Source organism: Lissotriton vulgaris, chromosome 1_1 (genome assembly GCF_964263255.1).
Source record: "Lissotriton vulgaris chromosome 1_1, aLisVul1.2, whole genome shotgun sequence".
Classification (NCBI taxonomy): domain Eukaryota; kingdom Metazoa; phylum Chordata; class Amphibia; order Caudata; family Salamandridae; genus Lissotriton; species Lissotriton vulgaris.
The window spans coordinates 1019390794-1019405781 of NC_141685.1; the positions used below are offsets into that span (position 1 = coordinate 1019390794).

Genomic DNA, 14988 nt, shown 5'->3' on the forward strand with positions numbered 1-14988 from the left:
TCCTCTTTTGTACCTCTTTTTGTTTATCTACCTATATATATTATATATATATATATATATATATATATATATATATATATATATATATATATATATATATATATATATATATATATATATATATATAATACATATACACATATATATACACATATATATATATATATATATTTTATTACCGAGGCTCCCATTCCAACGACGGGGAATGATACAAGCTATGGGAATCTATGAAAGTTCTAATACTGGAGTAACACATTTCTAAACAGGCTACTGGGGACCTCAAAAGCTACCCCGAGTTTCATTAATCATAATTGACTTGGGGGTAGGGTTCTTGGAAGACAGGGTAGGCCTTGCCCCTATCCAATTATGGACAAAGATTTTGTCTACTGAAGAATTCGATTTTACTTGAAGTATAGTTATGGATTTCCTTGTGCACAATAACGTTAGCGATTACTTGGTTCAAGTACATTAAAAATACTCTGTGTGACATAGGATTGATGGACTACTTTGTGGATCCTGTAAAGATTCTCCCTCTTTTGAAGAACCAAGTGAAGGAAACGTTTATTGCACACAAGGAGGAGGCTAGGCTTGCTTGTGAATATGCTAGACTCTGTTATGGTTCAATCATAAGTTTAATTAGTAACTACAGATGGAATGGAGCCCTACCTGACACGGGTAAAGGAATCGGAACTCGGGTTTTATCTCACTCTGCTCCGAGTGAACACAATTCACTTTTTAATGGCTTTTTCTGTGCCTGGTACCTGGTTTCCAAGGTTACCATGTTATCCCTGTGATGGGAGATCCCCTCAGCCTACCAAGCATTTTATGATGTTTTGCTCTCTTTATTCTGTTTTTAGGTCATGGTTTCTCTGACCCATATTAAGTGGGAGATCTTATAATAATCATCAGGAGGGCTTACTTTTCCTTCAGTGCCTTGGGCCATGTGTTATTCAATTTTGAATGTTATCACACAAACATTGAGAACGAGAAGAAAATAAACAGTGTAATTTGAGTGATGTTAGTATTTTAATATTGAAGTATACCTTGTGACAGCCTTTTTTATGTTGAGTTTTATGACAAATTCTTTTTTTTAATTGGCCATGACTTTTATACTCTGTATCTTGTAATGGGGGGGGGGGATAGTAATTCTGTGATTGATGTTGTTAAAGTATTTATTGCGATAAGATGCCTTTTGACTTTTGTTGTGATTTATGCTTTCATGGTCGATTGACTGAATAAAGTTGTTTGACCGATATAGATATATATATATATATATATATATCTCCTGTCCTTTTTTAAAACAGGTCATCGCAGGAGAACCCAAGAGAATTGTGGAATGGGTCCATAACATGAAATCTTGAGGTTGAACACAACTAATATCTGCAACCTTGGACCTCTAAAAAGTAAGGTAATCAGTGGTATACTGGGTGGCACACTAATGTAAAAAACCAACAAATCTGGTTACAGGTAGGGGGAATTATTTATTGGAAGAACCCATTATACAATGGAAACCACAAAGTAAAATCGCCTGTATTTAAGGATTTCAGTCACATTTTAAGAAAGTGGCTGTCACTTATACACATCATTAATATATAGGTTGGTAAACATTAAAACAAGCAAGAAATATTACATAAGCACTGATTTGTGGTTAACCGGAGTTTGGCAGAAGATTTTTATGGTGATGATATCAGGTCTTCTAATACAGTGGTCCTCATAGGAAAACTATCCTCTCAACAACATCCTGCAACAGACAGTGCAATCCTGGATGTTTGAAGTCTTAAGAGCACAAGTAACAAGGCAGTATTTTCTCCGACGTTGCTCCAGAAATTGCATTTAATGCATTTTCTCATGCTAGTTTCCCATGCCTTTGTCTATGCCCCTTCTTGTGCCATCCTGGAATCTGGACTGTGTATAGCTGAAATACATTTTTAAATGCAAGTACCTTCCTTTGATTCATAATCCGATACCACGATTGTGGGTGGCAGGAGATGTATTGGATTACAATTCCAATGAAGATACCTACATTGAAAAATGGCCTGTTAACCTGGGTCCATTCGCCACTGCGTACTAAAGGCGCCACAGCACATGGAGACCAATGTGTTGCACGGAGACACCAACAAAAGCTTGGACTTTGCCTGTGAAGGCTAGAGAAACTTAACTCATACAGTTTGTCTTGCGGAGGGAAGGAGGCAACCCTGAAAAATTGAACGGGCATAAAGGACAAGTTAACTGTGGTGCACTATTCTGCAGTGGAGATGCACATCTGAAATAGCTGCCCTCGAGAGATTATTAAAAGGGTACTTTCAATTTAAAAAATGTTTTGAAAGGATGGTAAAGCAAGATGCAAGAAAGAGGACTGGATAGAAAGCAGGAGGATGCTGGCAAGCAGGTGCTCAAAGGGTCAATATTTAGATGGTCAGACGAGATATTAACATTATGTCTACATTTCTTTACTTCCATATTACAGAACACAAATAGGAACATCTTCCAAGGTCCAACCTAGAGGGGACAGTCAACGATACCACTTAAACATAATGCCCACATATTCCCAGGTCTGAAACTAACGAACAGTATTGCTTGTGTCTTTTAAGGTCTAAGACAAACGTGATTCTATCCGCTACAGTAGAAACTGAAAAAATACTAATTCTTTCCAAATTCTCTGCCTTCACGACAGAAATATTCACAGCTCTCTAAACCCAACAATAAAGGTAAGAAATGTTCACAGCTATTTAAATCCAACACTAAAGAACAGTAATATTGACCTATTTCTAAATCCATAGGACAGTAATTATCTCTCCTTTCAAACACTTAGATATTATTGTTCACGTTCATCTCCAAAACAGCTAGACAGCAATGTTCTCATCTTTAAAATCCCAAAATTACCTATAAACCAAACTGTAAAAGGAGTATTATTCAAATATTTCTTCTTGCAACACTTCCATATTGAAATGGTGAAATCTTTCCTCGCGGAACACTATTTGAAGAGTAATGTTGACAAGTTTAAAAATCCAAGAAAAACAGGAAAATCAATCAATTCAGGACAGTAACATTCATCCCTTTCTGCTCTTGAACAGAAATGAGCAAATATTTCTAAATTCATCACTAAAGGGCATTATTGCTCACATCTTTAAAAATCGAACATACCATTGATGTTTACTTCTTTGTAAAAGACACCACTACATGACGAGAACATTCACATCTTACAGACTTGAAATGTTTAAATGTAATTCCTACACCCTGCTAAGTAATGCTCACAGTTTTATGAATCCAACACTACAAGAAAGAAATATTCACGTTTTCGGAAATCCAAAAGAACATCAATCAAAAAGTAATATTTATAGCTTTCTACCTCAAACATATCCAAACCTTAAGGGTCAGATAATTCTAAATTCATCCCTACAAGACAGTAATGCTTACATACTTACAAATACAATGCGACAGTAATGTTGCCTTCTTTGTAAACCCAACACTACTTACTAGTCCTTTCGAGTCTACAAGAACTGTAATGTTAACATTCAATTCAAAACTATGTGACACTAATGGTCACATCTTTATGAATCCAATACTACAAAAAAATAATGTTCTCACCTTTATGAATCCAGCAAAATACAGCAATGCTGACATTTTTCTAAATTCAACACTGACATCAACTTTCACTTCTATATAAATCCAACAGTACAAAATAGTAATGCTACAAATGTATGTCAATGCAATACTGGAAAGTAATGCTCCCATCCATCTATCCAAAGCTACAGGACAGGAATGTTCACATCTTTAAGATATTAACTTTACCGGGCACTAACCTTCACATGTTTCTAAAGGTAACTTCCTGGAGAACAATGTTCAAGTATTTCTAAACTGAACATTACAAAAAAGTGATGCCCACATCTATATAAATCCAAAAACGAACGACAGTAATGTTAAAAATCTTTCTAAATCAAAATGAGTAATGTCCACAAACCAAAATCTTACAATAGGAGACAGTAATGCTCATATGTTTTTTACCACTAAGATTAAATTACAATAACATTCACACCTAAAAAAAAACCAAAAAACAACTTTACATGCCTTTAATAGTTACACCTTTGTAAAGTCAGCTCCTCTAGAGAGTAATGTTAAAATCTTTCTAAAGCCAAGATTAATGAACAGTAGTGCTGATATCCTTATAAAACCTGTATAACCGGATAGAATAGTTTAACATCTTTATAAACTCAACACTACCAGAGAACAATGTACAGATGTTTCTAAGTACAACTGTACTGGACAGGAACGTTTACATCTTTCTTAACCCAATCCTAATGGACAGTAAAGTTCAGATCTTGATAAATCCTGCAGAACCAGACAAGGCCGTTCACATTGTTATAAAACCAATCTTTGCATGACATTAATATATTTACCTCCTCCTATCACCAGCATGAAAGTACAATAATGCCCTCAACCGTTTATCTCCATCCCTACATATTAATGAATGCTCACTTCCTAAATCAAAACAATACAGTACAGTAATGTTATCATTACTCCAAATCCAATATGACATTCTTAAATCAGCACTAGAAGTAAGTAATACTTTCATTCATATGTTCAATATTATATGCCAGTACTTTACCAATTTTCCACGTATCAGGGACATATTTCTGTCACAGGGATGCCACCTCAGTACACCAGAATATATACAACATTGACAATATAGTACTCAAGTTTCATAATTATACTGGAAACAGTCTGGATTGCAGCTGAAAGTTGACAATGGTAAGACCAAAGGTGTGTCAAGATGGTGGTACGTTTGGGGTTCTAGGGTGGGTCACAGTCAGAAACTTGTTAAACAAATGACCCTTTTAGAGACAGGATGTCAGTGATTGGCATGCATTTAAACCTAAGCACTTGATCCTGGTCTGTATGAAAAGGAGGGAGATAAAGAGGTAAAAATCCCTAGCTAGGCTGGTAGGATGCTTTGTCTCCTCATCAGGTCTTCTGACACCTATGATTGTTCCTAATTACATGGATACAAGTTGGGGCTTCTGAGTAGGAAGGTTTTGTAGGGTGCTGTGTAAGTAGCAGCCGGAAGGAATAATAATGAATGAAAAGGCAGGGCAGTATTGGTTTGTGCCATTAAAGGGCCTTGTTTTGAACACTATTCCAATCACAAGTCACACCACGTTCCATGCAAATTTTGCCTCTTCTTGCCATCATTACCTCAACCATGAATCAAGCCAGAAGCCTTAAAATGGAATTCGCCAACCCACCTCAGCCCCCAGATTGTCAGGATCTCCACCTTCCCGTCACAACAGAATAAGCAGCTCTCTATAGCTTCAAACTCCAGCCAGTGATGGGTAGCATTGTAATACACTTATAAACAACATTTTGGGACAAAGCTTGGAGACTCAAGCTGTTTATAGTGGCAAAGCAAATGACACTACATATTTGGGATACATTTTCAGATGTTTATGGACATTGATACCAAATAAGTTATAAATGTAGACAGCATATATACCTCTGGGTGCATTATTACTGTGCTCCCTAACATTTGTGGAGTACATCAGTATGTAAATACCCACAACCACCTATCTTTTTTGAGCAGGCCCAATTGTTTGAACAAAGTTCCAAAAGAAAGACACAGAGATACCAGTCATTATCATTTAAGGTACTGGATTTGTAAAACTTTATCAGCTATATGTTATGTTATGTTATTTATTTGTTAAAGCGCAAACAGCTGCCCCAGCAACGGAGCGTCCCGGCGCTGACCTAACCAGTACCTGAGGGGAGGGGGGAACCAACAGAGGAATTAGATGACAGAGAAGAGATGGGTTTTGAGTTCCTTTCGGAATATATATAGAGGGACATACATCTCATGGGACATGCCTCAGTCCATGTTTATTAAAAAAAAAAGGTATTATTATTATTATTGGGACATTTGTTGAGCGCTGCGATTACGCACACCGGCGTGTCCACGCGCTGAAAGTGGGGATAGGCAGATGACAGGGAACACAAAAACAGCGCGGGCCATTATTTACTGTAAAGGTAAGTTTTTAGTTTTGCCCATGCATTAATGTGCATTTAAATGTGACATTCGGTTGAAAAAGGCATGTTTATGCCTCCAAGAAAACATCAACTCCACAGCAATTAAACTGCTGTTGCGCTTTGCCTATTTCACTGTGGCTTAAGTAACCAAAGCCATTCAAGCTGAATTTTTGGCAACGATTTTATTGTTAATCACCATGAGCACAGACCACAGTAAGTCAGGCAGTCTTGAGGAGATTATCTGCATTAGCAAAACAGGGAAGGCCTACAACCATTTTATAGCTGTTGCAGAGAAGTGTATGTAAGAAAATTAACACTGTTCGAGAGAAAGTTAAATATCAGAATGCATTAATACTTGGACATGCAGCATCACAGTTAAATATAACTATGACAATTCTATATTTTGTTTTATTTCAGATATCTTGCTTTGACCTGTATGAACTCTGAGGGGCAGACCAAATTCCCAAATGGCTACTTGGCTTCCTTAAAATATCATTTACAAAGATGACAGATCTCATTTTAAAAAACATACAGGAAATGCAGTGTTGACCAAGCGAAGGAAAGGAGAAAGTGGGAGAGACAACATTTAAATGTAGTACAACTTAAATTTATATATGTTGAATTTTCATAATTTTATATAAGAAAATTCACAAACTGAGCACTTCCAGTGACACGTGCATGTTTTGTAAAGTTTGAAGTTACATTGCCCCTTTTATTTTTACTGGCTATGTTAATGATTCACCAGAAATGCAAGTGGCTTTTAAAAATATATATTTTTTTAATTATTAAAATTAGCCACCGCTCTTAAAACACACCCCGTTAGATCAGGGTACGTTTAATAGCGATCTATACCAGACTTTTCACCTTTGGTAATTATTTTAATTCACAACAAACACCTAGTTTACGAAGCTTAGGTGTACCCAGGGCAGAAGCAATACATTTCAATAGAGGATTTGAAAATACTTTCTGGATTCTTTGTTTGGGGAACTGGATTTATATTTTTGCTTGCCCCTTCAGACCTCTGACTTTCTAGATCCCCCCACCTCACTTAAACAAATATTTGCATAGACAAGAGTTAACCAAATCACAAATATACAAAGCTTTTAACAAAATGATTACTTATAACATTGTTTCTTTCCAATAAGACCATTTATGTGTTGTCATGACACCCCATTAGGACTCCAGTTTTATACTGGTATGTACTGTTACATACATTTAGCAGTACTTTCACACACTTGGGGAAGAAAGAAGGTATAGTTTCTTACCTGTAATTCAAGTTCTCTCATAGGGGTATTTCCACGATAGTAATACGCGTTGAATAGTCCTGCCCATCCTCACTTTATCCAATATATGTTCTTAAGTGATTAAGTTTGCCTTTCTTCGGGAAGGCCTTGAAAAGTCACTTAAAGTCAAAATGCAGCCTAGGGATAGGCTACAGTGGTCAGAGTTCTTCATCTTGGAATGGCAAAAGCAGAGACTAATTCCCTATGCTCTGATTATCTATTTTTTGTAATGGCACAGAAAAAGAACCTTTACAAACCCTTTTTCTATGAGAAGACAGACGTGAAGAAGTGCAGGGCCCTGTAGCCCATAGGCTGTCATTAGTGGAGAAAAAGAAAGCTGTGCCTTTAAGAACGCAGAGACCAACTATAAGGCTACCTTAAACCGACAACAACGGAGCAGGAGATTATCTGTCCACTCTACCGGGGAGGAATGAGGTCTGCTTATGACTATCATGGAAATACTCCTACAAGAGAACTAGAATTACAGGAATGAAACTATACCTTCTCTAGTAGGGGATTTCCATGTAAAGTCATAAGCATTGACTAGAATAGCAAGCTCATTCCCCCCAAGGCAGTGGAGTAGACCGAAGAATACTGTAAATTGTGTTGTATTGCATTTATATAGGGCTTCCTACCCCTGACGAGGCGTCGAAGCGCTTTTTCGGAGAGTAGCACGCTACTCCGGGACCCATAGAGGATTAGTGTTGACTTAGTATAGTGAAATATAGTGAATTTTAAGCGGTGGATAGGTTAGTCAGTTATTTGGATTTGGAATGATAGCAGAAGGATAGAAGAGGAAAAAGGTTTGTATTTATATAGCGCTTGTTACCCCTGATTGGGTGTTGACGCACGCTATTCAGGAAGCCCATAAAGGATTAGTGGTGAATTAATATGGTGAAATATAAAGTAATTTCAGTGGTGGATATTAGTCAGTTATTTGGAGTGAGAAGGATAGCGGAGCGATAAAAGGGGAAGAAAGATTTGCATTAATATAGAACTCGTTACCCCCTGATGGGTGTTGAAGCACTTTTCTGGCGAGCAGCACGCCACTCCGGAACCCATAAAGGATTAGTGGTGAATTAGTATAGTTGAATATGGAATTTGAGAAGTGAACATGTTAGTCTGTTAATTTTGATTGAAAAGGAGAGTGGAGGGATAAAAGAGTGTAAGATTTTTATTTTTTCTTAGCAGTAGGAGGAGGCTTTTGGAGGAGTAGAAAGGAGTAGTTTTGGAGGGAAGGAGTCAGAGGGAAGAGTTTAGAAAGGTTAGTTTTAGGGGATTGATATAGTAAAAGAGGTGTCAGATGATGCAAGGAGGGGTAGAGTGTGAGAGAGTCTAGAAACGGTTATTTTGGAGATCATAATAGAGGTATGGGGTTTGGGATAAATGAGAGTGGATGTAGAGGATATATTGATAGATGTATAGGATGAGAGATAGGCTAGTGCATTGGAGAGAGTAGTAGAAAGATGTTTGAGAGGAGTAAGAAGGTTGGGCTAGAAGATATATTGAGCTTAGTATAGGCTGAGGAATAGGATGGTGCATTGGAAATGCTAAATTAGAAGAAAGTGATAAATATATAGATCCATAAGTACCATGTGGATGTGGATGGTGTGGGCTAGGTATTGCTAAATGGGTTAATGGGCAGCATTTCTGGCCCTGGCCAGTCTCGAACAGGCTCAAACAGGCAACTGCCCTTGTCCTCTTCGCCCCTAACAGGCGTGTTTGAGATGTGAAGGTCGAGAATTAGCCTGAACTCGTGTCTGCCTTTCTTTTGCACTAGGAAGTATCTGGAGTAGATACCTTGACCTCGTTGGTTTCGAGGGGCAGGTTCCACCGTTTTCTTGAGGCAGAGTGTGTTGGCTTCTTCCTTTAAAAGATTGAGGTGAGACATGGACAGATTTGGATGAATGGATGGTGGTGGGGCAGGAATCGGAGACGATAGCCATGTTTGACAATATTCCAGACCCAGGCATCTGCTAGATAATTTACAATGCTTCCCCCACCGGAGTGGGTAATGGAAGAAGGGGAGGAGGGTATTCAAGGTTTTGTTGCAGCTGGTTGGCGCCCTCCCTGGTTGGTTAGTTGAGAGTCACGACCTCTCTGTGGTTTGCGTTGTGATTGGCACGGTCGCTGATATTGTTGCAATCTGTTTGACTGCCACTGAGGGGTTTGAACCCTCTGTGCAGAGAAACGTCGCTGGTAAGCACGGAATGAACGTCTTTGATCTTTAGCTTTTATTTTGTCCTACAGTTTTTACGGTATCCATTTCGGTTTTCATTCTCACGATTTTGTCGTCAGGGTGGGAGTCGAAGAGGGTGGACCCGAAAAAGGCTACATTTTGGAACAGTAACTGGCAGTCTGGCTTCTGAGAAGTAAAAGCAGCCACGCGTGCAGACGTAGAGATTCCACGGCAGTAGCTGTGGGCAGCTAGAATCGAAAGGTCTGCTGGGCGGGACTATTCAACGCTTATGACTATACATGGAAATCCCCTACAAGAGAACTTGTCCCATCACTTGATGGTTTTCAGCTCCACAGCTTTCTCATGTTAGGAAGGTGGGAGTTTTCTTTGCATATTTGGCGAGGCATTTTAACTTGGTGCATTCAGTGACATCACCAAGTAGAAATTTAAGTTGGCGTTTTTTTTATTTAGATATTGTTTTGGTGAGCAACAATGAGCTGCCCAATGAATGAGGCAATAGAAAGTAGAATGAATGTACAAGCAATCTCCAGAGTTCACACACACATTTTGCCAAAAACACAAAACCATACTTACGATTTCCTCCATTTGCCTGCATTTTTCATACAATTTGGGAGTAAGAAAACTCAATATCTAAAATATTAGTTACAGGAGGACTCAGAACGAACTCAAAGCTGGCTATATGGGGCAAGGGCAGGGAATGTTCCATATGCTTTGACTAGAGGTTAGCCCCCATCACTGGCTGGACTATTATACACTGCACACACTTGTCTGAATGTACTTACCAATATTTCCCCCTGTAGGATCGCATTATTAAAAAGTGGGCAAATAAAGGATAAAAGGATGCAGAAATACAAGCGAGAAGCACAAAAAATGGTAGAAAAGAATACAGAGAAAGTAGATAAAACAGTAAAAGAAAAAATCGTGCAATTAATATTCGGTGTTAATGGTTTAATCTTTTAAAACTCATTCAGAACAAAATGCAATGTTATATGCACAACCTTTGGCAAACACCAACCCCCATGCACTTCTCCCTGCAAGGAATGTAAAACCATGTAACACAGAGATAATGTCAATCAAAGGGACCAGGCAAGCGATGCGGTTCCTACACAAGAAACTAACTGAATTGAAGATTCGAATTTCCAGAACCAAAAGAAATGGTATCCCGTGGTTCTTTGGGAAGAGATAGAAAGAAGTATATTTCTTAACATAGCAGGAAAAGCCTATAGAATGTTGAATCTATTGAAATTCTGACCTACAGTAACACATCAACATATTATGTGTGATGATTTGTAACACACTGCCCACTACTTGAAAAATCTCAAAACAGAGTAGTATCTGAAGTATTTATGTTGGGCAAGCAGAGGCAGAACCTACAGTGCATTTATGTGTGGTGTCCACAATCCACATCTTGCATACAAACGGTGGAATGAATATGATGGAATGATTCATATTAATGTTGTACCATGCACTTGCACACACCAGCAAAGAATGCAGCTACAGGCAGGTAGCATGCTGGGAAATATGCCGGAGCCTATCCATGTCTTATTTAACATAAGCTATGCAGAATAAGTAGGAGGTAGACCCACACTTAATTCTCAAACGTGGGTGTGTTTGATTTTGACTAACTAGCTCTTGATTTACTGTCCAGGGAAGGGAGGAGTCCGGGTATAGTGCATAATAACCTTAGAAATACACAACTGGTTCAAACACCAGAAGACTACATTATCATCTTGCTTGAGACTTGCTGGGCCTTGAACAACTGCATAGCACCCTACCAGGCCTGCATTTACCAATGCCCAGTCCAAATCAAAATTAGGCACATATTTTATAAGACATATTGTTTGTTTGATGGTGTTAAGAGACCTACAAGAAGATCTGGTCCTTGTTGGACCTGTCCCAACAATGTAAGGGTATCACAAGTTTAGAGTAAGTATACTAGACCCCGCCGATGCAAAGCATAAGATGCTGCAGGAACAACCTTGTTAAACTGGACCAAAGGGCAACATAGCCATGTTTGTAGAATGTATGGCTTGTCATTGCTTCACCGGTTTTCTAACCCAAGGGAGGGCTAACACTACATGACGAAAAATGCAGCATGGCTACGCCAGCAGTGATATCTTGCACACGTGTGGTGGACGGAAGCTTGAAACGAAGTATATACTGCAGACTCCTCTTTGGTCCTTCGCCACACTGCTAGTTTTGAAGGGACCCCAGAGTGTTCAACTTCTCCATTCTAGATGCCACGCCTGGGCACAGAAGAACAGACAGAAGTACCCTGCTACGGCAAGCTGGAAATTGGCTTCAGCGATCAAGCAGGTGTAATTCACATCCTCTTCCTTGATTAATATCGGCACTTGTGTGTGCAGGACAAAAATTGCTGCACCACCAGCCTAAAAAGCAAATGTGTAGCCAGAAACATATTTTCGAAAAAATGTCTATCCTAGGCTGTTAAGAAATAGGAATGCTGAGACCGCCTAATTTCCACACACATTTTTAAATTTACTTTAAGACAGGTCACCAGTGCTAGCAGGGCAGGTCTTTGAAAGAAGTGCATCTTTCTAACAGACCATGTTACACTGTTGTTCGTTCATTGACTATCTACATCTTAATGTTAATTCTTTGCATCCAATGCTGGCAGACATTCCCAGAGCCTTGAGAGTCTATCGTCCATGCTAAAGACTCTAAGGAGGAGTCGCATCACAGCTGGCAACAACGTTGCACAAAAATGTGTCATTTTCTCTTAGCACCCACTGAGAGTTTTGCTTCAATATTAGTAGCAGTACTCATCTGCTGCTGAAACTACATTTTGAAACAGAATAATGACTTCACTATTTGGAGAAAAGGGAATTACAACATGCCTTTGTTCAGGCACAATTTTAAATCTGGGATCTGGGATCTGAAAAAATTCAGGACTTTTGTTTTGAAAACCACCCAGCCACTAGCACTAAACTGTCCTCTGCCAATACACTCTGACAACACAGAGTCGCACCGGAGAAGCTGGAGGCAGTGCAGTAGCTCTCCGGCCAAACGGAGAAGGAAGGACAGTGGTCGTACCTGATTCGGCATGGCCCGCTTCTTATTCGTCTGTGTGTTCCTCTGCTGAGCGCTGGAAGACAGAAGGAAAATATGACAAGAAGTTGTAGGGCACACAGGATGTGAAGAACCAAAAAACAAACAACCCTGCAGAGCGCATGGACTTGGACAGCAATACTGATGCAGAGGTTTATACAGGGGAGACAGAAGACTGGCTCGTAACTTGAGTGCAATGTGGATTCTCTCAGATTCATAAACTTATAAACTGTTGAGGTTCCCAGTAACTCACCATCATTAAATGGATTTAGCAAGTGTATGTATTTGCTTATTTAAGAGTTTTAGAGTGAACGATCAACAAAAAACAGAACTTGGAGTGACGAGAAGCAGAGAACATTAGTCAAGGGAATTATTATGGATTTTAGGTGAATGAATTAGGTGATCGTCAAATCCTAGATGCAAAGGTGAATCTCAGCCTGACTTTGAAGATAGCAGGCTCAAGTCTACAGGAAGGGGTTCATTTAGTGAAAGAAAATCTAGGAGAACGATCAGCATTGAGATGGGGTGCAGGAAGTTGAGAGAAAGAGGACTATGTTGGGTCTGCATGTAGAAGGTGGGTAAAGATGTAAAGGGAGATGGGCCATGTACAGCAATGGCTTAGCCTAGGGATGGTTTTAAACCGGTGTTCTATGCAAAGCAAACTGGGGGGCTTAGCTTTACTGAAGTCCCTGTTTTAAATAACTAACAGACTGAACTAAGACGTGTGAAGAAATACCTCAGACACCCATGGTTTAGGGATACCATATAAACGGTTACGAAAAATAACTAACATTGATATGAGCCAAAATGAGGTGCAAGCATTCTTCCTCTAGCACTGTAATCTCCAAGACAAGTCAAATAATAAAACAGACAGCAGATAGAAAGCACAATTGGCTATTTGGTAAAAGCTTATAATGTGATCAGCAGAGCACTACTTTATTGTCAGCTATGAGCTGAAGATGGTCATGGTCTGTACAAAGTTAAAAAAATAACAAAATGCAGAAAATAATTTTACACATACCTTTGGTAGAGCTATAACAATAAATACTAGGCAGAGTTAGCCATAGGGCAACTCAGTGAATGGCTTCTCACACACAGAGGGGCGGAAGAGCGAATCAGTAAGGAGTAGTTTCTGTCCTGTAACTCCAGTTCTGTAGTAGGGGTATCTCTGTTATAGTCATAATCTAGTGAATAGTCCCGCCCATGTGCGTGGACCCCGGCGCAATCAAAAATAATCTCTTAAAGTGTCGAAAAATGCAGAACTGCACAGACACTTAAGAGAGAATTAAAGACAGATAATGCAGCCTATGAAACCAGGCTACACTGTCCAGTATTTCAGCTAGAAATTCCACCAAAAATCCACAAACAGCAAAGTCTGTCCAGATTTCCCTTGCTTCAGCAGCAAAAACCCTATGGAATGATAGAGAAGAAGACATGGACAGACAAGCCCCATAGGCTGCCATTATGTGGCTCAAAACAGGATACTGTGCCTTTAAGAGAACTTTCCAGAACTTCACAGTATCCCAGAATACACTGCAGGTCCCCTTTACTTTCAGTTCATTTTGAAGGCGTAACACGCCAGACCTGTAACATCCCTTACATGAACATCTCTCTCCACCGGGAGGAGGGCGGGAGCTTATGACTATAACAGAGATACCCCTACTACAGAACTGGAGTTACAGGACAGAAACTACTCCTTCTGTAGTATGTGATCTCTGTGTATAGTCATAATCTAGTGAATAGAATGGCAAGCCCATCCCCACACCAAAGCGGCGGTGGAGAAACGAGAAATAACACCACTATTGTGCGAACAGATTTTGCAGCAAAGCCTGCCCAACCTGAGCGTCTGCCCTGGCATCAGTGTCCAGGCAGTAATGCTTGGCAAAGGTATGGACCGACTTCCAAGTGGCGGCCTTGCAGATTTCTGCAATTGGAACATTACGGAGCAGAGCCGTCGTGGCAGCTTTGCCCCTGGTGGAATGAGCCTTAGGTTTACCCCCTAAGGTCTTATTAGCATTTTGGTAACAGTTGTATGCAGGACACAATCCACCTAGAGATGGACTGCTTAGAGGTAGCAAGACCCGTCCTGACTGATCCATAATGGATGAACAATTGGTCTGACCTACGAATATCTTTGGTCTTATCCAGATAAAATTTCAACACCCTCCTAACATCCCGGGAATGTAAAGACCTTTCCGCTGGAGATGAAGGATTCTGAAAAAACTTAGGCAAAGTTATAGTCTGGTTGGCATGAAAATCAGAAATAACCTTGGGAAGAAATTTAGGGTGAGTACGCATAACAACCTTAGCAGCATGAAAAACAGTATAAGGTTCTTGGCAACACAACGCGTGAATTTCACTCCCCGTGCGGGCCGATGTAATGGCCACGAGGAACGCCGCCTTCCAGGACAGGTGCTG

The 14988-nt window shown here is 39.6% G+C and overlaps 1 protein-coding gene across 3 annotated transcripts in view; it reads right to left on the reverse strand.

Moving 5' to 3' along the window:
* DNM2 (dynamin 2) overlaps positions 1-14988 on the reverse strand; it is a 799525-nt gene that overhangs the window by 312080 nt on the left and 472457 nt on the right. For all 3 annotated transcript variants that reach the window (XM_086961600.1, XM_086961585.1, XM_086961594.1), the window contains exon 13: positions 12556-12607. In XM_086961600.1, the coding sequence (XP_086817726.1) occupies positions 12556-12607 (52 nt within the window). The remainder of the gene's footprint in view (positions 1-12555; positions 12608-14988) is intronic.